The 25943-nt window shown below is 44.7% G+C and overlaps 1 protein-coding gene across 2 annotated transcripts in view; it reads right to left on the reverse strand.

Annotated features, from left to right (window-relative positions):
* Positions 1-25943, reverse strand: part of frem1b (Fras1 related extracellular matrix 1b) — a 70507-nt gene that overhangs the window by 38648 nt on the left and 5916 nt on the right. Inside the window, exons 2-21 of one of the 2 annotated variants that reach the window (XM_047375988.1) lie at positions 23051-23362; positions 22886-22980; positions 22466-22725; positions 22137-22336; positions 21522-21845; positions 21213-21321; positions 21011-21142; positions 11970-12314; positions 11678-11820; positions 11402-11598; positions 11220-11310; positions 10767-10934; positions 10474-10682; positions 9953-10046; positions 9281-9533; positions 8965-9159; positions 4869-5057; positions 4545-4741; positions 4255-4459; positions 3929-4073 (exon numbers count right to left, since the gene is read on the reverse strand). In XM_047375988.1, coding sequence (XP_047231944.1) covers positions 3929-4073; positions 4255-4459; positions 4545-4741; positions 4869-5057; positions 8965-9159; positions 9281-9533; positions 9953-10046; positions 10474-10682; positions 10767-10934; positions 11220-11310; positions 11402-11598; positions 11678-11820; positions 11970-12314; positions 21011-21142; positions 21213-21321; positions 21522-21845; positions 22137-22336; positions 22466-22725; positions 22886-22980; positions 23051-23275 — 3776 coding nt within the window. In that variant the 5' untranslated portion in view covers positions 23276-23362. Of the gene's footprint in view, positions 1-3928; positions 4074-4254; positions 4460-4544; positions 4742-4868; positions 5058-8964; positions 9160-9280; positions 9534-9952; positions 10047-10473; positions 10683-10766; positions 10935-11219; positions 11311-11401; positions 11599-11677; positions 11821-11969; positions 12315-21010; positions 21143-21212; positions 21322-21476; positions 21846-22136; positions 22337-22465; positions 22726-22885; positions 22981-23050; positions 23363-25943 lie in introns of both variants that reach the window. The other variant, XM_047375987.1, reaches the window with a different exon arrangement.

Consider the following 25943-nt stretch of genomic DNA (forward strand, 5'->3'; position numbering starts at 1 on the left):
CTTTAAAACCAATTTCAGACACAACCAAAATACCACCAGAAAACAGTCAGAGATCTGAGAACCAACCAAACGTATCAGTGCTTAATCCAGCAGCCGAGGGCACAACAAAACCAGTCCCAAACCGGTTTCTAAACCAGTCTAAAACCTTCTACAAACCAGTCTGAAACTGGTTTGTAAACCCATCTAAAATCAGTTTTGGGTTTCAACACTGCTTCAGTTTTTCCATAATTCATGTAGATGTTGGACGGTGACATTAAATATTTCAGTGGCAAACTGAGATCAAACCAGGAAGTCCTCCATGAAGATGAAATCTCTGTAACCTGAATCTTGGTTAACCTGAGTTTCACCATCAGTAAGCATCATGCCGAGAAGGAAACTTCCAGAAGATCTTCAGACTTGTGACAGAATAAAGTATCTTATTTGGACCAAGTTCTGATCAGCAGTCGGACTTTTCTTTTACAAAGGCTTTTTATGTAACTAAAGGCAATGTTCTCAGATATCTGAAGGTAAGAAAGTTTTGACACTTTAGAACATGTTTGTGGACTTGTCATTGGACCTGTAGAACTTCCTAGAGGACCTGATGGACAGAATTCCCATTAAAGGCTGAGGATTAGGAGCCATTTGGTGGTTGTAAAGTTTGTCTGCGGGCCAGTATCTGTAGTGGGAGGAAGCAAGGATGTAGGCGGGTGGACGGGGGATTGGTCTAACATCAGGAACCATCTGTTTGCTTCTTCACTCGGAAATAAAATCCTCGCAGGAGAAGCTGCTGCGTCCATCCTGCAGGAAACAACAAGAAGAGCAGCAGCTGCCAAGTCTGTGTGTTCTTCTGCCTCGCTGGTCTTTACAGCACCAGCACCCACCCTCCAAAGCCCTCAGCTGATCTGGGGGTACCTTGGAGGTGGGGTGGGGGCATAAATGAGCCCCATCCAGGATGCACATTCCAAATCACGGATTCAGGTTCAGCTTTTTAGTTTTTCAACTGCAGAGTTTAAGGTGAACATCGACTGTTTTCATCCTGACTTTTTCTTATGAGTCAAACAAAATCAAGATATCTGGGTCAGCTAAGTTCAGGAACAGCAGGTCCCAGCAGTACCTGAATGCATCAGAAACACCTAAAACTTGCAGGTGAACTAAAGCTCAGGTGAAGTTTCTTTGAGGAACCTTCACAGTTGATAAGCTCAGCAGGGCCTGACCAGTCTGTTCTGGTGCTGCAGTTCTAGAAGCTCCTGGACTTTTGTTTTCCTGCAGATTCAGAACTGAACATTTTCTTCTGTACCAGATGGTGCTCTCTGCAGGTCCGCTGTTATCAGGAGTCATGCATGATGTTTGGCAGTCAAACAACTGCACAGTGAGCCCCTCATAGATCACCTCTGTGTCCTGACCATGTTAACACCTGGTTTTAGGAAGTCAAGCTTCTGTTCCCAAAAAGATCAAGACCCGTATTCCCAAAAAATCCTAAGACTAAAGGTAGCCTGAAGTGATGTCACTCTAAGAAAAATCTGAAAATTTCTTCAATTCTCAGATTTTTCTTGGAATTTTCCATCATTAAGATAAAATTTATTGAGGAAGCATCTGAGGCCTTCAGAGAGCTCCTAACGTGAGGAGATGTTCAGAGCAGTGAGGAGGACCTTTAGTGATCCTAAGAATGTCTGAAGCAGAGAAGATGGAGGAAAGACAGAGAGAAAGGAGAGATCTTCTCCTCCAATGAACAACAGTGAATGAATAAAACGCTACCAGCTCCATGGTGCAGAGATCCACCTCCTAAACAGTCGAGTCAATGAGAACAGAAACTTCTAGAACAATCATACAATTAAATAATTAAATTTAATATTTCTGTTCTATATTGTTAGTAATTTTGTTCACATTTTATTTATGGTTATGTATTATTGTTTCTATTATTTATTGATCCTTCCAAATGTTACCTTACTAGAGGTTGACCTTTAACCTGTCCTGCTGCTAAAACTTTTTCATTTCCCCCTAGGGGGATGATAAAGTTAATCTTATATCTGTATTAAATATTTACAGACTGTAAAATGCTTCAAAAAATACACTTGCAAAAAACTGTGAAAAATATAGATATACATAAATAGAAAGTGTCTCCAACAGTCCAATAATCTGAGCTCTATATCCAGAGCAGGAAGATGTAAATGAGGTGAATCTGCTGTAATGTTCATGATGATGTCAGCAGCCTAAATGATCATCTCCAACATCTGTGGAGAAGTTCTCTGGTGCTGCTATCTCCTCTCTAGCTTCTGAATGCAGCAGGAACCAGAGATGCTCACATTCCAGGCTGGTGCTGAAAGCAGAGGGAACGACGCATTGATCTACTGGGAATGTCTGTTGGTTCCCACCGTGATCCCAGAACCAAATCTACCTTTAACACTCCTCTCTTCTCCTCCACCAGCAGGCTCTGCTCCTCTGTTCACTTCACTTTTCTCCACCTTTTTTCCTCCATTTTGTTTTGGTCATTTGACCAAACTAAACCTCATTAAACAAGGAGATCAGAGTAAAACGCTGAATTTAATATTAATATGAAATGAATTAATATGAAATAGATGCAGCATGAAAACGACCAGCATGGAGAGTAAATATAATAATAATATAATCAGAATAATGATGAGCGTGTAAATAAGCTACGTTCAAACATGTTGATGTTGTGGGATAATTCATTTAATAAGTTTAAGTTTTATCATCATGATTGAAACATTTCTGAATCCAGTCTAAATTCTATCAACAGTTCATTTATCTCCACTGATTACTGGGAGCACACTGGTTTGTTGTTTGTTTTAACAACCAATCACAGCTCTTAGAAGACAGCATCACACCTAGCAACGGGGTCAACCCCCCCTAGCAATAGGGTCAACCACCCCTAGCAATGGAGTCAACCACCCCTAGCAACAGGGTCAACCACCCCTAGCAATGAGGTAAACCACGCCTAGCAACAGGGTCAACCACCCCTAGTAATGGGGTCAATCTCCCCTAGCAATAGGGTCAACCACCCCTAGTAATAGGATCAACCACCCCTAGCAACGGGGTCAACCACCCCTAGCAACAGGGTCAACCACCCCTAGCAACGGGGTCAACCACCCCTAGCAACAGGGTCCACCACCCCTAGCAACGGGGTCAACCACCCCTAGCAATAGGGTCAATCACCCCTAGCAACGGGGTCAACCACCCCTAGCAATAGGGTCAACCAACCATAGCAACGGGGTCAACCACCCTAGCAACAGGGTCAACCACCCCTAGCAACGGGGTCAACCACCCCTAGCAACGGGGTCAACCATCCCTAGTAATGGGGTCAACCACCCCTAGCAACGGGGTCAACCACCCCTAGCAACAGGGTCAACCACCCCTAGCAAAGAGGGTCAACCACCCCTAGCAACAGGGTCAACCACCCCTAGCAACGGGGTCAACCACCCCTAGCAACGGGTTCAACCAGACCTTGCCACTAAGAGGAGTTTCTGTCCTCTCCTCAGAGTCGCTCTCAGCAGAGAACTGAATCACTGAAGCTGGAAGTCCTTGGCAGGAATATTTAGGCTAAGTTAGGAGCTCTCTTAGAGACTCTGAGGATCTTTGGGAATATGGGCCCTGAGCTCCAGTGGAATCTCCTGTTCACCTTCAGACTTTCAGGTACTTTTATCTCAGCGTCTCCTCTGATGTTCAGAGATGTTCCTGCTGTTTTAGATGACCAGATGGTCTGTAAACAGCTTTATTATCTGCAATAAGAGGGTCTAAAACCTGTTATATGATCTATCCCTAATTTCGTTTTTATTTATACATTTTACATCTTAATGTTTATTGTTTATAAAGATTATCATGAAACACTGAATGATCGTCTCTCACTTCGACCTCTGAGTTCAGATATGTTTAGGCAGCTTTAAACTGCAGCTCTGTGTGTGTGTGTGTGTGTGTGTGTGTGTTCATGTACCTGATCAGGCATGGCTTGTTGTCGTTGACCGGCAGCACTGTGACCCGAGCCATCCCCTGCACTGAGTGTACTCCATCTGTCAGCTGCAGCAGCACGACGTCCTCCAGGCTTTCTGTGTCATCATGCTGGTACAGGATCTTCATGCCTGTGGAGTGGAGGGAGGGGGGTGCAGAGGTGCTTCAGAGGGTTCATGCTGATGCTTGTTTTTTTCATGAAAAACAGTTTGAACATGGAAAAAGATGTTATTAATGAGCATCATTAATTATATCGTATCGCTCAATTTAAACTGGATCAACCATCTGACCCGGCCCTGCAGCCCTTCTCACCCTGTCGGAGCTCCTGCAGGGTGAAGGACGAGACTCCGTGGCTCCTCTGCAGCAACTCAGCTCCCACCTCCCTGTATGGAGCGTGTACCAGGATGCCGTGAGCCGGTGTGCGCTCCACTCTAAAGGTCAGGAGGTCCGGGGGGTTGTCCAGGTCGGAGGCGTCCAGAATGGATGGAGTCAGATCCCTGACCCCGCCCTCCTTCACCTGTAGGAGGAACCGCAGGAGTCACTCACCTGTTTCTTTAATGTCATAACCATGGTTACAGGTCTAGCTTTAATTAAAGACATACAGTAAAGTTAGCCAGCAGCAGCGAAGGCGGCTCGTCATTGGTCGGGTTGATGATGATGTAGAAGGTGACAGGTGCGGAGCTGTGCAGCCCGTCGCTCACACTGATGGCCATGTGGTCCACAGTTGGCTCCACCCCTCTGTGCTCTGACTGGACGTAATTGATGAGACCGGAGGTCAGGTTTGTGAGGCTGAAAGATTCTGGGAGAAGAAACTCAGGTCAGGTGGCTGCTGACACCTAGGGACTCTGAACCAGAACCATAGAGTCTGGTTCTGGGTCAGGTCTAAATGTCCTCACAGAAATACAAAGTTCAACACACACGCTAACCTATTGGTTGTCCCACGTTGATCTTCTCTGATCCTGGGATGGGCTGCAAGTTCTCCAGGAAGCCATGAAGAGGCAGAGTCTCCAGGTAAAAAGTCAGTTCCTCCGGGGGACTGTCTGGGTCTGAGACCCCAAGAACCCCCCCACACAAACAGGCCCTGGAGCCTTCATCCACCAGCAGCAAGGACTCCCCTGGAGGCACCAAGTAGAGACTTGAAGACAGGAAGGATGAACCTGATTCTTTTGAAGGATATCATCTTAACTGTGTTGTTTAGTACCTTAACACCAGAACTTAAGCAGTTCAGATATTTTTAATGAATGCTCAAAACCATCATAATCCAGAACAGAGAGTTCATCTACTGGCCAAATATATCTGACCAGCAGAGAGTGAACACAGGTCACAGTGCTTTGGAGTTGTGAGATTATACATGATGTTCTGTAACAGCAGGTTCTGGAAGTGTGAACGTGTTTGAAATATTAACCTGGTGTGGAGTTAATGAGGGACAGTTCTGGATCTTGCTTATAAACCAGCATCTTCCTGGACTGGATCTTTTTTTCCCTGTTAATTAATTAGTCCAACCATCCGTCCCTGTGGGTGTTTTAATTAGAGCAGGAAACCCCCAAACCCTGAGTGGCTGTAGGAGCTGCTGCTGAATGGATGCAGGGTGGTGCTCCAGGATTAGGAGGATGTCATCCCGCCCCTGGATCGAGTCACTAATCCACACAGCGAGGAGGCCACTGCAGGACAAATATACTGTGAAGAAGAGAAGCTCTTATTCCTCTTTTGTTCTGCAGAGACAGCTATTGTCCTGGAAGATCCTGAGAAACTCCTTCCCCCAGAAGAGATCATCAGTTCTTCTCCGACTCCTGCAGACTGCAGTCAGATTTCCTCTAAACTCACAGAGCCAAATCATGTCAGCTGCCTGGAGGGAAGACAAATGGCCTCAATGCAACGAGCAGACAATGAAACGTCACTCAGACACAGATGGGCCTGCACCTTCAATGTGAACTCCCCAGGCTGGACTGGGACCCAACAGAACCAGTCTAGAACCAGGAACTTTCCACTCAGACTGAAGCTCCAGGAGGTTTTAGAACATAATCTGTCCATCCACTGTAAACAGAAACATCACCTGAAGACATCTTAGGACCTGAGGTTTGTTGAGGATATCCCAGCATGCTCGGTGAGAGCAGATAGACAGACTCGGCTCAGCGGGGGTTCATCCTGCTGTATGGCAGCAGTAATAACCACCCATCCACTATGCAAGACAGAATAAAACACAGGATTTAAATATCTCTTTTTTATTCTTCCACACCACACTCCCAGTCATCCCAGTGTGTGTCCCAGTGGTAACTGGTTTTGTCTGATAAACTGTCAGCTTCTCCTAATCCCTGCAATGTTGGCAGCACCTCCAGTTAGAAAACCCCCTTCCCAGGAGAAAGCGAGAGTTGTTGGGAGCCAGCCATAGATTTCAACATTAAACTCCAGTACAAACTTTTCTGGAACTTTCAAAATAAATTGCATTAACCTACTTCCGGCACAGCCAAGCAAACTGTAACAGCAGACTTCCCATGATGCCACTGGCTGCATAAAAGCACCCCCTCTCCAACAAGCCGATCTCTACCACCCGGGACTCCGCTGAGAGGCTGGCCGGAGAGACAAACGCGCTAATGTCTCTTTGCTGGCAAACAGACATAAACTCTTCAAACTGGATCCAAGGGTGTCATAAGATCATCGATCATATGCACAAGTAAAGTACTGATGAATTACTGTTGAAAGAATCTGGTATTCATTCATAAAAGGGATAAATTAAGGTATAAGCACTGCTTTACTTTCTCTCTGAGGCCTGCAGAAGCAAACTGTCCCAGAGAAGTCCCCAGTAGAGACACGGTCTCTACAAGCTGAATGAAGCGGTTTTCCCTGCCTGAGAGAAGGACAACAAGTAGCCGCATCACCGTGGTAACGTGCTGTTTGGTCGGCCGACAGAGCGGCCGACCAAACTGCTCCGGAGGTCAGCTGGAAGCTAATCCATTGTTCACAGAGCTCTCTTCAAACTTCGTCGTCGCCCGAACAACTCCTCAGCGTGGTTCATGAGGTTAGGTTTTGGGCAGAGTAATAGAGAGATATTTAGGATGAAATAATCTAAATGTTTTTCATTTTATGAAGTTTGGTTTTGTTTGTGTTGAACTCAGCTATCTTGGTGCTAGCAGGCTATCTGCTCAGTCCAACGTGTTCAGGTTTGTGTTCTGTGTTTGTATGTTTTTAAAGTTAAGACAAACTTTATTTAAAGGGTGATTTTAAACAGAAGATTGATCATAACGCGCCGTCCGCGCTTATACATTTTAACCCTTTTATTAACGGTATTTTAAAGGTGTTTGATTCTGGTGCTAAGCTATCAGCTTCTTTGTTAGCTTCAACTGCTAACAGCTAAGAACACGTGCTAGCTGCTAAATGATATTTACCCAGAAAGGTTTAGTTTTCAATCCAGTAAATAATGTGTCCCTAAACATCATTTTACTAAATTTAATAACTAAGTAAACACCATTAAGCCCCATTTCTCCAGAAAGATTAGTCTCTTTTCCAAAATATTCCCTTAATAATATTTCTTTAAATATTATTTGAATAAATAAAGGCAGCTAATTAGACACCGTTGAGAATTAGTCATCCAGAAGGTTGGTTTTATTCAGATCATTATTTAAAACATTATTTTATTAAAATTATATTTTATCTGATCTTACATTGTGATTGGTTGTCTAAACGTTTGCTGATTATTGTCTAAGTTGGTTCCAAGACTAACTTAACTTCATTTCCAGATTCTTCAAGATAATCCTTGGTTCTCAAACATAAACATTGCATGGTAATGTTGCATCATTCTTTTGGTCATAATTATCAATCATCTTTAATTAACTTGTTTATATTGTACATAGTCCATTAGTCTTCATTATTCTTTAATTCTGCTTGGTAGTTTAGTTGGATTGTTTTAGCAAAGTAAAGAGTTTGTTGATTGAAATATGTTTGACTTTGAGTTGACTTATTTTTGTTCATAAATTCTTGTATTTTAAGAAATTGTGTGAATTTATTCCATATATTTGCAGAATTTATGCTGTTCAATAATGTCAGAGCTCGTCTCACACCTTTCTATTCTGTCCTAAAACCATCACCTTACTGGGCTGGTATTCACAGGACAACCCTTAACAGACCCAAATATTATTTGATGAAATATTAATATGCATGTTCTCCCCGTGCATGCGTGGGTTCTCACCAGATACTCCGGCTTCCTCCCACAGTCCAAAGACATGCCTGTTAGGTTAATTGGTCTCTAAATTGCCCTTAGGTGAATGAATGAGTGTGTACATGGTTGTTTGTGTGTTGCCCTGCGATGGACTGGCAACCTGTCCAGGGTGTACCCTGCCTCTTGCCCATAGACTGCTGGAGATAGGCACCAGCTTCCCCGTGACCCACTATGGAATAAGCAGTAGAAAATGACTGACTGAAAATATTGATATATTAATATGAAATATTAAATAATATTTACAGATTCATAATCCTAACAGAGTGTCAGACACGGAACCACTCCAACACACACAGGTTTGTGTCCCAGCCTCATCAGGACCGGATCAGTACCATTTCTCAGCGTTCCTGAGAGAATTTCTGGAGAACAAACCTGCAGATGAACTTCCATATTTCTGTCAAGATCTAAACAGGAATGACTCGATGTTAATACTGTTGATGTAGAAATAAAACCCTGCGGTTCCTCTGTGTGGTTTTAGAACATAATGAATCTGAATGGTCTGAGGGAAACATTATGGAAAGTGGAGGACCTGAGGGAGAACTTTAACAGCAATGAAACACCAGACCATGGCAAGATTAAAGGATGCTTCAGAACTTCTCTCAGGGAATCTGGTTTCACACCAGATATTTATCAGATCACTTTGGGATAATGCGGATCATTCAGTGTTCTCTGGAATGTTGGCCATGTGTCATTGTTGGTGTCATATGAGGAACTGTGTGATTCCTTCCTCTGGAGAAGAACAGCAATCTGAACCAGAACAAGGTGAAACCAGGAAGCCGGACTAACCCTGCGGTTCATGATCATCTTACCCAGAGTGACTTGAGGAACCTTGTTGTTTACAGGAAGGATGGTGATGTTCAGGTCATAAACAGGAAGTGTGCCATGCAGTGGAACAGGTGGGAGTGGGGCATCTCCATGGCAACAGTTGTCTGTCACTCCAGCCTCTCCGTCAGAGATAATGAGGGTGACCGTGTCAAACTCTGGCTCAGGTCCGATCTCTGCACCTGAACACACAACATCTGAATGACACATGGACTCAACCTGTTCTCAGCTCAGTACTCTGCATCTCCAGGTCATCTGAGCTTCAGAGATCACCTACAGTCCCTGAATGCAGCATGGACTTACCAGAGTGGACGTAGTAGATGTGTCCCTGCAGCAGCTCCTGCTGGGAGAATTTATCCGTCATCATTCCCGCTCTCTGCAGCTCCCCTCTACCAGGACTCCGGGCCAACATGTAGGTCAGCCTGGAGTCGTCACTGTCCTGGTCCGTGGCTGACAGATAATCCACAGTCACCTGAACCCGCCCACCTTCCTCACAGCGCAGCTCATCCCGCAGACCTCCACCCAGCTGGGGGGGCTCGTCATTTATCGGCAGGACCTGAGGACATGGCGAGGTTGTGAAACCGGTTCTGTAGCTGCACACAGGAACAGGTAAGCTTTGGTTTGGATAATTCAATCTCCAGCAGAGATCAGGACAGAAGGTCTTTCTAATATTCCTGGAACACCATTTATGACCAGGACAAACTTGGGCTCATGTCTGCAAAACACATACGAATCCCAAGAGGTGGAAGATAGATGTTTGAAGAACATTCAGCTCTCCACCCATCATCTGGTAATCGGACGGGTTTATGCTCACTAAAAATCAGAAATTACAGAAGCTAAAACATCTTGGTAGTTTGGAGAATGCTCTAGATCCTCGAGACCTGGACTGAACAGGAATAAGGATCAATGCTGGAAAACCTGACCTGCAAACCGCCTACAGTTGATACTGGATGATGTCACCGTTTAAAGACTCACCTGGATCTGCAGCACAACATCCACAGAGTTTAGACCATCCATCACCTTCAGACCCACTTCATCATAACTGGTCTCAGAGTCATCATGGATGTAGCTGAAATGCAGGAGGAGGTGGGAGAACAGGAGAAGAAGACTGTTTAGATCTAAAATATGGAAAATACGTCCAAGAAGAAAAAGGAGCCAGAGCTGCAGGATTCAGAGGGAAACATCCCATTTAAGGTGAAGAAACTGCAGGACAGAACATGTAGATGTTGATATGGCTCCACAGAGACCACCTGTTCTAGAAGACAGGAGAAGAAGAGAACATCCTCCTCTTCCTCATGTTACAATGATTTCTTCAGCAAACTCTGTGATTAAAACTGTCTGATCTCACAGAACCCAGGAGGTTCTGCTGCCTCACTGCATCAACTTCAGACTACATCAGGTCAGAACCAAACTGCTCAGCTGGAGGCGGGCTGATACACACAGCATGAATCAGAAAGCCGCAGACCAGACAAACACCTGGATGAAGGTGTTCTCACCTGAGCCGCAGTCCTCTCAGGTCACTAAGCCTGAACACACCTCCTTGCAGCAGAACTCCCCCCTGCAGCTCCAGCCGGCCATGACGAGCTATCCTCTGAACCTCCACCCTCAACCTCTCCTCAGGACTGTCCTGGTCCTGGACCAGGAGGTGCTCCTCTGTCACAAAGGACCGCCCGCCCTCCTCCACCCGCAGCAGGTTGGTGAAGGCCTGAGAGACGACAGTTGCAGTGAACCAGAAGATCAACAGAAACAAAAGTTTGATCTGCTCTGATTAGCCAGTGAGATCTCTGACCTCAGGTGAAAGGTTGTCATCAGGGGTCACGGTGATGTTGAAGACCAGACCAGAGATGGTGCCACCGTGTTGGTCGCTGACAGAGAACACAAACTGGACAAACAGCGGGTCAGGACCGATGTCCTCCACAGGAGGCATGAAGGCCACTTTCATGTGGTTCACAGCGCTCTGCAGGGACAGACAATGGAGGGTCATCAGCACCGAAATCTGAAGACCCAGTTCTGATTCATGTAGGTCTGCTTTAAAGAAAAGGACGAGGAGGCCTGGTACTGGTCCACCCAGGTCTGTCCGGGTCTACTGGTTTCTCATGTGTCTCTTTGGTTTATTTAGAAAACAGAAATTTCAACATGAAATTGTTCTGCAACAAAATGTTGCACCAAGCAGTGACCATCTAACCACATCTCTGTCAGCAAGACGTGTTTCTGATCCGAATTCTGGGAAATTCCTGCACACCTGAGTGAAGGACTTCAGCACTGGCACCATGTGGTCCTTCTTCATGGAGCTGGTGCTGTCAGTGTAGAAAAGACGTCCTGCATCCATCAGCCTGAAAGGAGAACATATACAAAGCCCATGTTAAATGGACCTAGATTGATCCAAACTGATGGACCGGTCCTGGCCTTGGACCTGTTCCTTACCCAGGCTGCAGCGGGCTGAAGCAGGTCTGCATAATTATGTAGGTTAGGTCAGCTTCCGGGTTTTCTTTGTCTGTGAAGTGCAGCTGAGACTGCGAGATGTAAACCACGTCTGTCTCCCTGACGGTCAGAGAGCGGATGGTGCCAGGAACCTCCACCGGCAGCTGGTCCTTCACCGGAAACACCTGGACAACCACCGTCTGCAAATAGAGGCCAGAAGGTCTCAGAAAACACCCCAAAACTCCACTTCTGTCCCAGACCTCCTTGAGCCAGACTCACGTATGTCTGTGACAGATTTGGCGGCTGGTGGCAGTCAGAGAGCATGATGTCGAAGGAATCCTCAAACACCTCGTCTCCGGAGTGTTGGTAGTAGATCTGACCTTGGATCAGGTCTCTCTGTAGGAAGCTGTCCACAGGAATAGCTGCAGGAAAGGAAACCAGGAAAACCTGAAAAATCTGCAGAATCTCTGCAGAGCTCCGAGGGGGAACAGAATATGAAACTGGGTGGTTTCTGTAGACGGCATGTAGGGTTAGTTTTCCAGGTGCTATCATCAAACTCATGCAGTCTTACCGATTTCATGGACGGAGCTCCTCCTGGTCAGCTGACCTGCGTGTGGAGAGGACACTGTCTGGTACCGGATGAAGTCATCACTTGAATCCAGGTCAGATGCCAGCAACATGTATTCCTCCAGCCGCACGGAGCCGCCCTCCTGCACCTCCACCAGCACGTTGTTGACGAGGAAGGGTGGAGAGTCGTCCTTGGGCAGGATATTGATGGGGAACTTGTGTCGGATGCTGTGACGGCCATCGCTGATGCGGAATACGATATGGTCGCGAGTGGAGTCGCTGTCGGAGTGGTGGTAGATTACCAAGCCCTCCTTCAGGTCCCGCACATGGAACATGAAGGCCTTCTCACCTGGGGGCAGCAGAAATCAGATGACCTGGGTCAGGTCTGGTTTCAGCAGAGCAAGATAAGATCATTCAAGATGGTGGAGGATGAATGGGTAGAAGGAACTCCAGAAGTGTTCTGGCATCCCAAAGATTAAAAAAGGAATATCTCACTTCTAACCTTTTTATTTAAAAGCTAAAACACACTATAACTAAAACGTTAATTTTAAATTCACTGAAAATAGAAAAGTAAACTGCAGCTTCCTCAGACTGACCTCTCTGACCTGGTTTGGCGCACTAACAGGGTCCTACACATCTCTCTTGTTTAAAAGAAAGAAAATTGTCTTTTTGGAACATCATGGCATGGAAACTAAATGATAGCCATCATCAGAGGTAGGTAACAGGTGATACCTTCTGAAGGTACAGTTAGCAGTGTAAGTGACCAGAGAGACAAGTGTGTTAAGCAGCAGACTACAGGCTAGCTAATACATACAGCAGGTGTTTATTCTCTTCTGTCGAAACAATACAGGTCCTTCTCAAAATATTAGCATATTGTGATAAAGTTCATTATTTTCCATAATGTCATGATGAAAATTTAACATTCATATATTTTAGATTCATTGCACACTAACTGAAATATTTCAGGTCTTTTATTGTCTTAATACGGATGATTTTGGCATACAGCTCATGAAAACCCAAAATTCCTATCTCACAAAATTAGCATATCATTAAAAGGGTCTCTAAACGAGCTATGAACCTAATCATCTGAATCAACGAGTTAACTCTAAACACCTGCAAAAGATTCCTGAGGCCTTTAAAACTCCCAGCCTGGTTCATCACTCAAAACCCCAATCATGGGTAAGACTGCCGACCTGACTGCTGTCCAGAAGGCCACTATTGACACCCTCAAGCAAGAGGGTAAGACACAGAAAGACATTTCTGAACGAATAGGCTGTTCCCAGAGTGCTGTATCAAGGCACCTCAGTGGGAAGTCTGTGGGAAGGAAAAAGTGTGGCAGAAAACGCTGCACAACGAGAAGAGGTGACCGGACCCTGAGGAAGATTGTGGAGAAGGGCCGATTCCAGATCTTGGGGGACCTGCGGAAGCAGTGGACTGAGTCTGGAGTAGAAACATCCAGAGCCACCGTGCACAGGCGTGTGCAGGAAATGGGCTACAGGTGCCGCATTCCCCAGACCTGGGCTACAGAGAAGCAGCACTGGACTGTTGCTCAGTGGTCCAAAGTACTTTTTTCGGATGAAAGCAAATTCTGCATGTCATTCGGAAATCAAGGTGCCAGAGTCTGGAGGAAGACTGGGGAGAAGGAAATGCCAAAATGCCAGAAGTCCAGTGTCAAGTACCCACAGTCAGTGATGGTCTGGGGTGCCGTGTCAGCTGCTGGTGTTGGTCCACTGTGTTTTATCAAGGGCAGGGTCAATGCAGCTAGCTATCAGGAGATTTTGGAGCACTTCATGCTTCCATCTGCTGAAAAGCTTTATGGAGATGAAGATTTCATTTTTCAGCACGACCTGGCACCTGCTCACAGTGCCAAAACCACTGGTAAATGGTTTACTGACCATGGTATCACTGTGCTCAATTGGCCTGCCAACTCTCCTGACCTGAACCCCATAGAGAATCTGTGGGATATTGTGAAGAGAACGTTGAGAGACTCAAGACCCAACACTCTGGATGAGCTAAAGGCCGCTATCGAAGCATCCTGGGCCTCCATAAGACCTCAGCAGTGCCACAGGCTGATTGCCTCCATGCCACGCCGCATTGAAGCAGTCATTTCTGCCAAAGGATTCCCGACCAAGTATTGAGTGCATAACTGTACATGATTATTTGAAGGTTGACGTTTTTTGTATTAAAAACACTTTTCTTTTATTGGTCGGATGAAATATGCTAATTTTGTGAGATAGGAATGTTGGGTTTTCATGAGCTGTATGCCAAAATCATCCGTATTAAGACAATAAAAGACCTGAAATATTTCAGTTAGTGTGCAATGAATCTAAAATATATGAATGTTAAATTTTCATCATGACATTATGGAAAATAATGAACTTTATCACAATATGCTAATTTTTTGAAAAGGACCTGTATTTTCAAATATGGACTTTAAATATATTTGACTGTTGCAACTGAAGCAGAATTTGACTCTAAGAGTCCAGAATAAAAGCTGGGCATGAACCAGTTGGTTCTAATTTAAACCCAGTGACTGGCTGTCTGACTCTCTTGCAGAAAATAAATAATAATAATATGAGTTATGTTATTAGTAGATCATGTTGTACATTTCTGATTCAAATGGAAATATATTCTCATTTATTTGTATTCTACTGCTGCCTTCAGGCAGATGCTGCAGATCTGTGAGCCAGTTAGCTGCAGCTTTCTGATGATCTCACTCTAATTAATTTATTTTAATCAAGTTGCAGATTTAACTGATTCTTGTGTTTCAGAGCTCATATGGAACTGCTTTTCCTGCCTTTGCTTTCAGGACTTTAATGATATTTTCTCTGATTATTTAACAGATATTTTAGAAATGGTTTAATAAGGCAATAAGGCTTCATGTTAGCTGCAGTGAGATCCAGTTTACTGATATGATCCAAAGTTAATATTTGAGCGATTTGTTTTTTCCCAAGTGAAGAACAATAAATCCCATTTATGACCCCCACTGTGTGAAATTATTGACTGTTGTTTTGCATGTTGCAGAACATTTTTACTATTGGGCTCTGTGTTGCATCAAACAAGGCCAAAGGTGAACATAATTAATGCCCAAATTAAACACAACAACCTAGAACTGATAACACTGGTGTCTGCAGAGATTCACACAGACGCCAATCAAGGGATGAGATGCTGGTAGAGATGGGACAGTATGAGGAAGAGGAGGGCGAGTGGAGAAAGACAAAGGTGTCACCATATGTGGTTGGTTGGAACCAGGATGCAGACAGACACTTGGAAGCCACATAGTTATGAATCTTCTTTTAATAAAAAAATAACAATGACTTTCACAGGGACACGGGGCTGGAGACACAGGAAAATAACAGGAGGAACCAACGGGGAACAAGGAGAACCGGTAAGTTAAAATACAGAGGGAAGTGCAATGTGAACCAATGGGAAGGAAGGCAGGTAATCAGATGATAAATGACAGGTGTGAAGACCAGGTGTAGGAAACTGAGGGGATAGGTTTCTATGGCTACGGGAGCTGGGAAACGCAGAGACAGGAGGGGAAACTAAACTAGAGACAACTCTAAGGGAAACAAACTCTAAACTAACTGGGAGGAGCAGGGAGGAGAAAACCTAAACATAAGCTAACATAAAATAGTAACTCTAGAAGGAACTAAATCTAAGAACATGGAAAGAACTAAGTAAACGAACAGAAATAATGAATATAACTGACTGCCAAACAGGAACTGAAACATGAGCGACTAACCAGAGAACTATAGTATAATAACTAACCTAGGAGAAAATAAGTGACACTAAGCATGAGAGAAAAGGAAGTAATACAACTAAGGAGCACAGATCTACTGGGATACTGAATACAAGAACCTAGGCAGAGAATAAACATGAATGCACATAACTACTAACCAGAGAGAACGACCTGAGTAAACCCAAAATGGCAGATCCTGACAAAAAGTACAAAGCGTGATGAAGCTCAGTGAGGAATCATCTCGCTCCGATTTCCTGCGCTCAGAACAGTTTGACCAAAGTACGGCAACAAGTTCATAATATTATCAAACAGATTTTAAGAACTTCAAATAAAAACTAATGTTTAATTACGTACATTTAAATTTTAAAATAAGGAAATCTTTGGTCAAAATATTTTGCTAAAAATATGACAAATGTTGAGTCAAACCAAATACATTTTACAGCAAAAACTGATTCATATTTACTAAGCATCTGAAAGAAAGTCATTTAGGTTTACTAATTAATTACGTGGAATTTATTTAGTTACTAATTTTATGGATGATACTTTTCTAAATATGTGGATAAGAATATACAAAATAACAACTGTTATTTATCTTGATTTCAATCAGCTTCTAATTGTTGCCACATGCATTCAAATCTAATTAATGTTGCTAATGTTGCTTTGTTGCCATAATTTCTCATGTGGAATATTATGCCTCCTTTCTGCAGCATTAGTCACACTTTTTACAGAGTGATCCAGTAATGGAGGAAGACTTTGTCACTGATTTTCTTTTTAAATGCATTTATTATTATTATTATTATTATTATTATTATTGTGCTTCTTTGGTCGATTTTAATCACATTTGAACTGTTTAGAGGCGACTGTCTGCCCAACATTCTAGGATTTGAAGAATTTGATGTTTGAAAAATGGGTTTTGAGTTCTGAGAAGCAGACGTTTGGTTTTAGAAAATATGTCCCAGAAACTGTGGTCCAGATAAAATAAGTCAGTTAACAGAGAACAAGAGGAACCATGATGGAGTTTAGCAGGGCTGACCTCCATCAGCTCTCCACCACCACACCTACGTTCTTCTTGCTTCTCAGTTTCAGGTGATGTGGAATTCAGAATATATTCCACAGCAGTGAAACGGGCAGGAGAACCAGAGGAGAACCAGAAGAGAACCAGCAGAACGGTGACTTTAACCTGCCTTACACATTGAGCTAGACCTCACAGTCACATCTGCAGCAGCTTATGTTAAAATGTTTTTTCTCAGTTTCAGCAGCTTTAAATAGTGAAGTTCTGTTTTAACTGAAGTTCTGCTGCAGTGACAACCTGTTTGGGTCATTTCTTCATCTCCTGCCGCGCTGAACATGAAAAACTTGTTTGTCCTACATGAAGAAAGTGTCTTCGAGTCCATCTGCCAGAGACACACCATCCAGCCAACATGAGCGGCTGTTGGTGGACCGCTTCCAGTCAGACCTTCACACTTTGATTCAATTACCATCTCCAGCACGTGTGCGCCTCTCCTGCCGCTGTCGCTGAGAAATATCCGGTCTGTGTCGGTGCCTGAAGGCACGGCGAGGCGAGAACACCGTTGGGCCAAACTGTGGCGTCCTTCCCGAGGACGGGGACTTCCTGCCTCGCTGTGCCAGGGAGACAGAAGGCCAAGGTCAGCCGACAGATTGAGAGACGAACGGTCGCAAGCCCGAACCTCATTAGCGAGAGTACCGAGGGGAACCGGCTCGCCATCCAAGAGATGGAAACAACTCGGTAATTGGGCCCAAAGGTGGTGTTGGGCAACAGGCCCATAACTGCAAAAACGGGCTGCAGAGAGAGAGTGTGTGTGAGACCGGCAGCCGTCCATTTGGCTGAAGGCGCTGGATTGGGCCTGAAGTGACTGTCCCGAGCCGATGCTCTGAGGGTCTCCTTGGAGACACAGCATCCTTCCTCTGCAGCATCCAGCAGGACACACAGCCTCCAATGCTGAGCCACACTTCACAGGAGCAGCAGAAGAAGAGGAGGCCTCAGTGAGGAGCAAGATGAGGAAATAAAGCACCTCTACACTGATCCAACTCGTTAACTGTACTGACATAAGCTGGGATGTTCTACAGAATCACTGCTGTGTATTGTCCACTGAGGAGCAGAAACTGAAGCTCAGAAACACAGCAGGAGGTCTGGATGTCAGAGACCAGGTAGTACCATCAGGGTGGGATCATTCAGCTGTTTGCTGAGATGTTCTGAAGAATTCATAATGCATGTTCTGGTGTATCCACTGAAGAGTAGAAACTAAAGCTCAGAAACAGCCTGAGAGATCTGGGGTCTGGATGTCAGAGAATGGGTTTGGGTCTTACAACCTGAATGGTTCTAATCTCAGCTCGTTACAAACCTTCACTTCAGTTAGTTGGAGTAAAAACATGAGAGTCCAGTTTTATAGTCTACTGCTGAGATGTTTTGTTGTGAAAACCTTCAGAATCCACTGGGCTCAGACTTCAGATTTCATCTCCAGGGCAGGTTCTGGATCTGGTCGGACAGTAAAATAGTCACAGCATCCGGAAACCTGAGAGTTGAAGTGCGGGTCTCACTCTCAGCTATGGAAAATGATCAGAGGGGGATTCCTCCAGTAACTTGTGGGTTTAGATCAGAGGTTTCTGGAGGTCCTGAACTAAGATCTGGCTTCATTGTGATGGTTAATGATGGAGAACCGGAAGCTCCTCACAGTGACCCATCTTCTCTAATGCTTCTTTATGAAGTTGGAACGGCTCGGTGGAAATACTCCATCATCAGTCAGATCCCTGTTATGGGACAGAAGGTTCTGTTTCTATAATATGAGGTCTAGAAGTGACCCCTGACCTGTCTGCATTCAGTCCTTAAACTGGGCTGCCACAAGCGACAAAACCCTGATCTGAGGGTCCTGAGCCCAACAGGTCCGAGGACCAAAACCAGACAGCCGTATTAAAGTTCTTATGCAATTGCTTTTTATATATATTTACAATTTTTAAGTATTATTCAAAAATGATTCTTATGCATAAAAATCAAATATAATGAACATTTATTAGGAATGTTTTCAAATAAAACAAAAATAATATTAAGAATGTTATCGGACCTGTTTTGGTAGAAAAGAATTGCAGCTCCAGGTTCTAATCCAACTGGGCCAATTAGCCTGAGTCCTCTCTGTCAGTGATCCTGTGGATCTTTTATAGAACCCTGAGGTACCAATAGAAAGCCCAACTAGGAAGCATCTTTGATCCAGACTGAGGCAGAACCTTCAAACCCTGCCACCTGAAAGGTCAAAGGTCACACTAGGTCACCTGTGTGAAACCTGTCGAGTCATTTCTTACCATCGGGATGAGGAGAACCAGCTGAACCAGGGCCTGGTTAGGTCATAGAGATGAATGGAAGTCAATGCAAAGTCCTTATAAAGATAGAAAGAAGACATACTGTGTGTGTGTTCTTGTACTTGTTGCTGAGTGAGAACCATTTTTCGTATTTTTATCACAAAGTGAGGACATTTTGACAAAGTGAGGACATTTTCCTGGTCCTCACTTTTTCAAATTCTGTTCTTGGGACAGAGGTTAGGTTTAGGACTAGGGTATGAATTGAGTTATTGTTAGGGTTAGGGTTAGGTATTAACTGGTTAGGGTTAGGTATTAACTGGTTAGGGTTAGGTATTAACTGGTTAGGGTTAGGTATTAACTGGTTAGGGTTAGGTATTAACTGGTTAGGGTTAGGCACTAAAAATCAAGGAAAATGAATGGAAGTCAATGGAAGTAACCGAAAAGTCCTCATAAAGATAGTAAAACACGGATATGTGTGTGTGTGTATGTGTGTGTGTGTGTGTGTGTGTGTGTGTGTGTGTGTGTGTGTGTGTGTGTGTATGTGTGTGTGTGTGTGTGTGTGTGTGTGTGTGTGTGTGTATGTGTGTGTGTGTGTGTGTGTGTGTGTGTGTGTGTGTGTGTGTGTATGTGTGTGTGTGTGTGTGTGTGTGTGTGTGTGTGTGTGTGTGTGTGTATGTGTGTGTGTGTATGTGTGTGTGTGTGTGTGTGTGTGTATGTATGTGTGTGTGTGTGTGTGTATGTGTGTGTGTGTGTGTGTGTGTGTGTGTGTGTATGTGTGTGTGTGTGTGTGTGTGTGTGTGTGTGTGTGTGTGTGTGTGTGTGTGTGTGTGTGTGTGTGTGTGTGTGTGTGTGTGTATGTGTGTGTGTGTGTGTGTATGTGTGTGTGTGTGTGTGTGTGTGTGTGTGTGTGTATGTGTGTGTGTGTGTGTGTGTGTGTGTGTGTGTGTGTGTGTGTATGTGTGTGTGTGTGTGTGTGTGTGTGTGTGTGTATGTGTGTGTGTGTGTGTGTGTGTGTGTGTGTGTGTGTATGTGTGTGTGTGTGTGTGTGTGTGTGTGTGTGTGTGTGTGTGTGTGTGTGTGTGTATGAGGAGACGGTGCATCTGCTCCGTGTGCACGGCTCCATGAAAAGCCATCAGCGGCTCCAATCTGCTGCTCGCTGCTCCGTCCGAACGGTGGCAGCGGGCTGGAAGGGACAGGAGGCGGACGGGGGGTCAGAGGTGGCCCCTGGCAAAGTGGCCCCGGCCCTGTTTTACACCTGATTAGAAAACACATGCAGGGACAGAAGACGTATGCTGCTGAGGGAGAAAAGATGGAGGTAAGAGGGCGGAAAAAATCAGACAACGAAGGAGGAGGAAGAGCAGAGGAGGAGGAGACAGGTCTGGCTGAAGCACACCAAGACAGGACTGGACTCCAGGTTTATTGGAGTTGTCGACCCTGATGAGTAGAAAAGGTTCTGATGGATCTTTAGAGCATCTGCTCTCATCCAGATGGGTTGGTTGATGGAAAATAAGGCCGTATACGTTTGGATGCCAGGCGATTTGCGTTCCTCTTTGAGTGAAATTCTGCCCTGATCGGATTTGGATCTTACTGAGACATTAACAGGAACATTGGTTCTGACCTGCAGGTCTGTGATCAGACTACAAACCAAATGAAATCTATTTATCCATCATCTCTATGTCCCGTGAGTTTATTGAATATTCCAACCCGAAAACCAGTTTAGAGCCAGTTTGGTATAAATACCCTGATTCCAGTTCAAAGCGGGATTTATTTACTTCTGGAAGGAAATTCATTTGGAAATAAAGAATAAATATTAATAAAATATGTTGAATAAAACTGGGCTGAGGTCAAAGTTCTTAAAGCCGCTGATAATAAGCGCACAGAGGGAGTCAAACAGCATCAGGACATAATAAATCAGAATATTTTAAATTCTCTTCCCAGGATCTAGTTCCTGGTCTTTGACTGACACCCCCTGCTGACCTCTGACCCCTCACCTCTGACACTCAGCCAGCCATGCACTGGTCCGTCCACGGCCACCAGGTAAACGGCATCGATATTGTCCTTGTCAACGACCTGCAGCTCCTTCCACGTGATTGGTCGAGACTGACCCTCCAGCAGCTCCAGACCTGAGAGGATGAAGTTTTCAACTGGCGTCAGAAATTACAGTTTGATGTTAGGAGTGAAAATCAAACGTACCCATGTTCCAGGAGACTCTAGGTGCGTCTGTTTCTGACGCCCTGATAGACAGGTAGACTAGGATGGGCTGGCTGCTCGTAAAGGATCCGTCTATCACCTGGAACTCCACCTGAAGAGGACACAGAGCTTTTAACCAGTTCTGCTGGGCTAAATCCAAACCCCAAACAGTCTGTTATTCTGCTCAGAACCAGAGCCCAGGTTGCAGCATGCAGACAGTTTCTTTGAGATATTAAGCAGTGTGTTAGTCAAGTCTCACTGACAGACCTGATTACTGATCACTGACCACTGCTCTCTGGGTCTCCGTGGTACCTGGAGGTTCTGGCGGAGACTCTGGCTGCTGTTGGGTGGCTGGTAGGCCACCTTCATGTCATGCAGGTCCAGCCACGTGAAGGACCGGATCAGTTTGGTGTGGTCCTCCAGGTGTGTGATGTATCCCTCTGAAGGGGGGGCTGTCACGTTAAACACCAGCCGGTCCTGTGGGGTTTCCGGGTCTGTGGCGTCCAGTGTGGCGGTGCTGAGAGGGGTGAGGATAAACTGGTCCACCTCCAGGATGGAGGAGGCCATGAAGTCAGCCTTGGGGGGCTGATTCTGCACGGCGCCATGGATCACAACCGGCAGCCACAGAGCCTGTGACTGAGAGAGAGGAAGCAGAAACTAATCTGCAGAGCAACTCCCTGCCATCTGTTAAAATGAACATGTGACATCCTGAAGCATGTGGAAATCAGCACAGAGTGTGTGGAACTGAGCAGACAGGTCAGGAAGGACTGGAATACATACGGTGCTTCTGCTTCATGTGTTAATGAGTGTGAAGGAAGAATCCAGATTCTGACTGCCAACAAACATACCATCATCCCACCAGGAACATGTGGCACCATCTACACACCAACACACTGAGCTGCCTGACCTTTCTGCTTCCTGCCATACCTCCAGCAGCTTCCTGGTCATCTGCTCCCTCAGCTCCACCTGGATTGGGATGTAGTCAGTCTGAAGGGACGGAGGACTGAGGTGCTGGTACTTGAGGCCGGAACTCAGGAAGTGCTGGCAGCTGGTTTTAAGAAACTGGACCTCAGTGGCGTGGTGGAGACATGGTTTGTTTCCAGGACAGAATTCCTGAACCTGACGGCCTGTAGGAGAGCAGAGGAATACTTTGGGGCTTAGTTTAGCCGCAGCAACTCAAAGCTTTTATAACCAGATCAGAATACATTGTAGACCAGACGAAGGTCATAGGTCAGCTATTATCAGGTGTGCCGAACCTGTCCGTTGGATGGAGTCCTCCTCGTGGACCAGCCGACCCACCATCGGGACCTTGGTCTCTGCAGTCATCAGCCTGACCGTACAGACCAGGTCCCCTGGAGTCCTGATCCTCAGCACGGTGCTGTTTATGGTGTTGGACAAACCAAAGAACTGAGGAACCACCAACAGAGTGCTGCCCAGCTCCACCACATTGGGACCCCCATCCAGCACCTGGACTCTGAGGACCACCATCTCCACCTGCATGTCTGAGGATGTGAACCTGAGGAAGGAAACCTTACAGTCTGGGTTCTGGCACCGAACTCTGAGCTGTCAAGGTGGACCAAGGTGGTCTGATAAGACAGGAACAGGTTCTAGTTCCAGAAACGTCAGGAAACTCTATTTGGTGCTGTTCGGTGTAACTTGTCTTAGTGTGTTCCTACCTATACACTCGGAGCAGCACCGTGTCATCGTCCAGCAGAGGACTCCCGTTGTGGATATATCGGACTTCATCCTTCAGAAAACTGCAGTCAAACATCTGCAGAGCAGAAACCCAGTAAGTTCACTGACCTGGTCCCAGTTAGCTGACCTGGTGGTACCACTCTTACCTGTGGAGTCAACTTCCCAACCCTCTGGGTCACCGGCTCATTTACAACCACCTCCACCTTACAACTGGAGCTTGGATCCACTTGGATCTTAAAATCTGACTCCGTGATGGAAACTGAGTGGCCTCGGTGGACCCGCACACCTGAGTTTACCTGCACCAGAGAGTGGGAGCTGACAGCCAAAACCATTAGGGAGGGCAGGACCAGAACTGATCCAATGGAGACCATGATGGGTCCCTGAAGACCTCGTTTACTAGTTTAGCTGAGAAACTTCACAACTTCATTGTCGCCACTGTCTGTGTATCCGTCTGCACCCTGAAGGGAGAGCATGATGAAACATTTCACAACACAACTTAATGACACAACACGATACAACACAACGACACGACACAACAATACAACATAAAATGACAACACAACATGACGGCAATACGACAACACAACACAACAACAACACGACACAACATGACACAACACGATAACACGACACAACAACACAACACAATACAACACAACGACACGACACAACACAACACAACTTAATGACACAACAACACGACACAACACAACAATACAACATAAAATGACAACACAACATGACGGCAATACGACAACACAACACAACAACAACACGACACAACATGACACAACACGATAACACGACACAACAACACAACACAATACAACACAACGACACGACACAACACAACACAACTTAATGACACAACAACACGACACAACACAACAATACAACATAAAATGACAACACAACATGACGGCAATACGACAACACAACACAACAACAACACGACACAACATGACACAACACGATAACACGACACAACAACACAACACAATACAACACAACGACACGACACAACACAACTTAATGACACAACACAACGACACAACACAACAATACAACATAAAATGACAACACAACATGACGGCAATACGACAACACAACACAACAACAACACGACACAACATGACACAACACGATAACACGACACAACAACACAACACAATACAACACAACGACACGACACAACACAACACAACTTAATGACACAACAACACGACACAACACAACAATACAACATAAAATGACAACACAACATGACGGCAATACGACAACACAACACAACAACAACATGACACAACATGACACAACATGACAACACGACACAACAACACAACACAATACAACACAACGACACAACACAACACAACTTAATGACACAACAACACGACACAACACAACAATACAACATAAAATGACAACACAACATGACGGCAATACGACAACACAACACAACAACAACACGACACAACATGACACAACATGACAACACGACACAACAACACAACACAATACAACACAACGACACAACACAACACAACTTAATGACACAACAACACGACACAACACAACAATACAACATAAAATGACAACACAACATGATGGCAATACGACAACACAACACAACAACAACACGACACAACACATCACAACATGACAACACGACACAACAACACAACACAATACAACACAACGACACAACACAACACAACTTAATGACACAACAACACGACACAACACAACAATACAACATAAAATGACAACACAACATGACGGCAATACGACAACACAACACAACAACAACACGACACAACATGACACAACATGACAACACGACACAACAACACAACACAATACAACACAACGACACAACACAACACAACTTAATGACACAACAACACGATACAACACAACAATACAACATAAAATGACAACACAACATGACGGCAATACGACAACACAACACAACAACAACATGACACAACATGACACAACACGATAACACGACACAACAACACAACACAATACAACACAACGACACAACACAACACAACTTAATGACACAACAACACGACACAACACAACAATACAACATAAAATGACAACACAACATGACGGCAATACGACAACACAACACAACAACAACACGACACAACATGACACAACACGATAACACGACACAACAACACAACACAATACAACACAACGACACAACACAACACAACTTAATGACACAACAACACGACACAACACAACAATACAACATAAAATGACAACACAACATGACGGCAATACGACAACACAACACAACAACAACACGACACAACACATCACAACATGACAACACGACACAACAACACAACACAATACAACACAACGACACAACACAACACAACTTAATGACACAACAACACGACACAACACAACAATACAACATAAAATGACAACACAACATGACGGCAATACGACAACACAACACAACAACAACACGACACAACATGACACAACATGACAACACGACACAACAACACAACACAATACAACACAACGACACAACACAACACAACTTAATGACACAACAACACGATACAACACAACAATACAACATAAAATGACAACACAACATGACGGCAATACGACAACACAACACAACAACAACACGACACAACACATCACAACATGACAACACGACACAACAACACAACACAATACAACACAACGACACAACACAACACAACTTAATGACACAACAACACGACACAACACAACAATACAACATAAAATGACAACACAACATGACGGCAATACGACAACACAACACAACAACAACACGACACAACATGACACAACATGACAACACGACACAACAACACAACACAATACAACACAACGACACAACACAACTTAATGACACAACAACACGACACAACACAACAATACAACATAAAATGACAACACAACATGACGGCAATACGACAACACAACACAACAACAACACGACACAACATGACAGCAACACGACACAACATGAAA

The sequence above is a fragment of the Girardinichthys multiradiatus genome, chromosome 9, assembly GCF_021462225.1.
Source record: "Girardinichthys multiradiatus isolate DD_20200921_A chromosome 9, DD_fGirMul_XY1, whole genome shotgun sequence".
NCBI classification, from domain to species: domain Eukaryota; kingdom Metazoa; phylum Chordata; class Actinopteri; order Cyprinodontiformes; family Goodeidae; genus Girardinichthys; species Girardinichthys multiradiatus.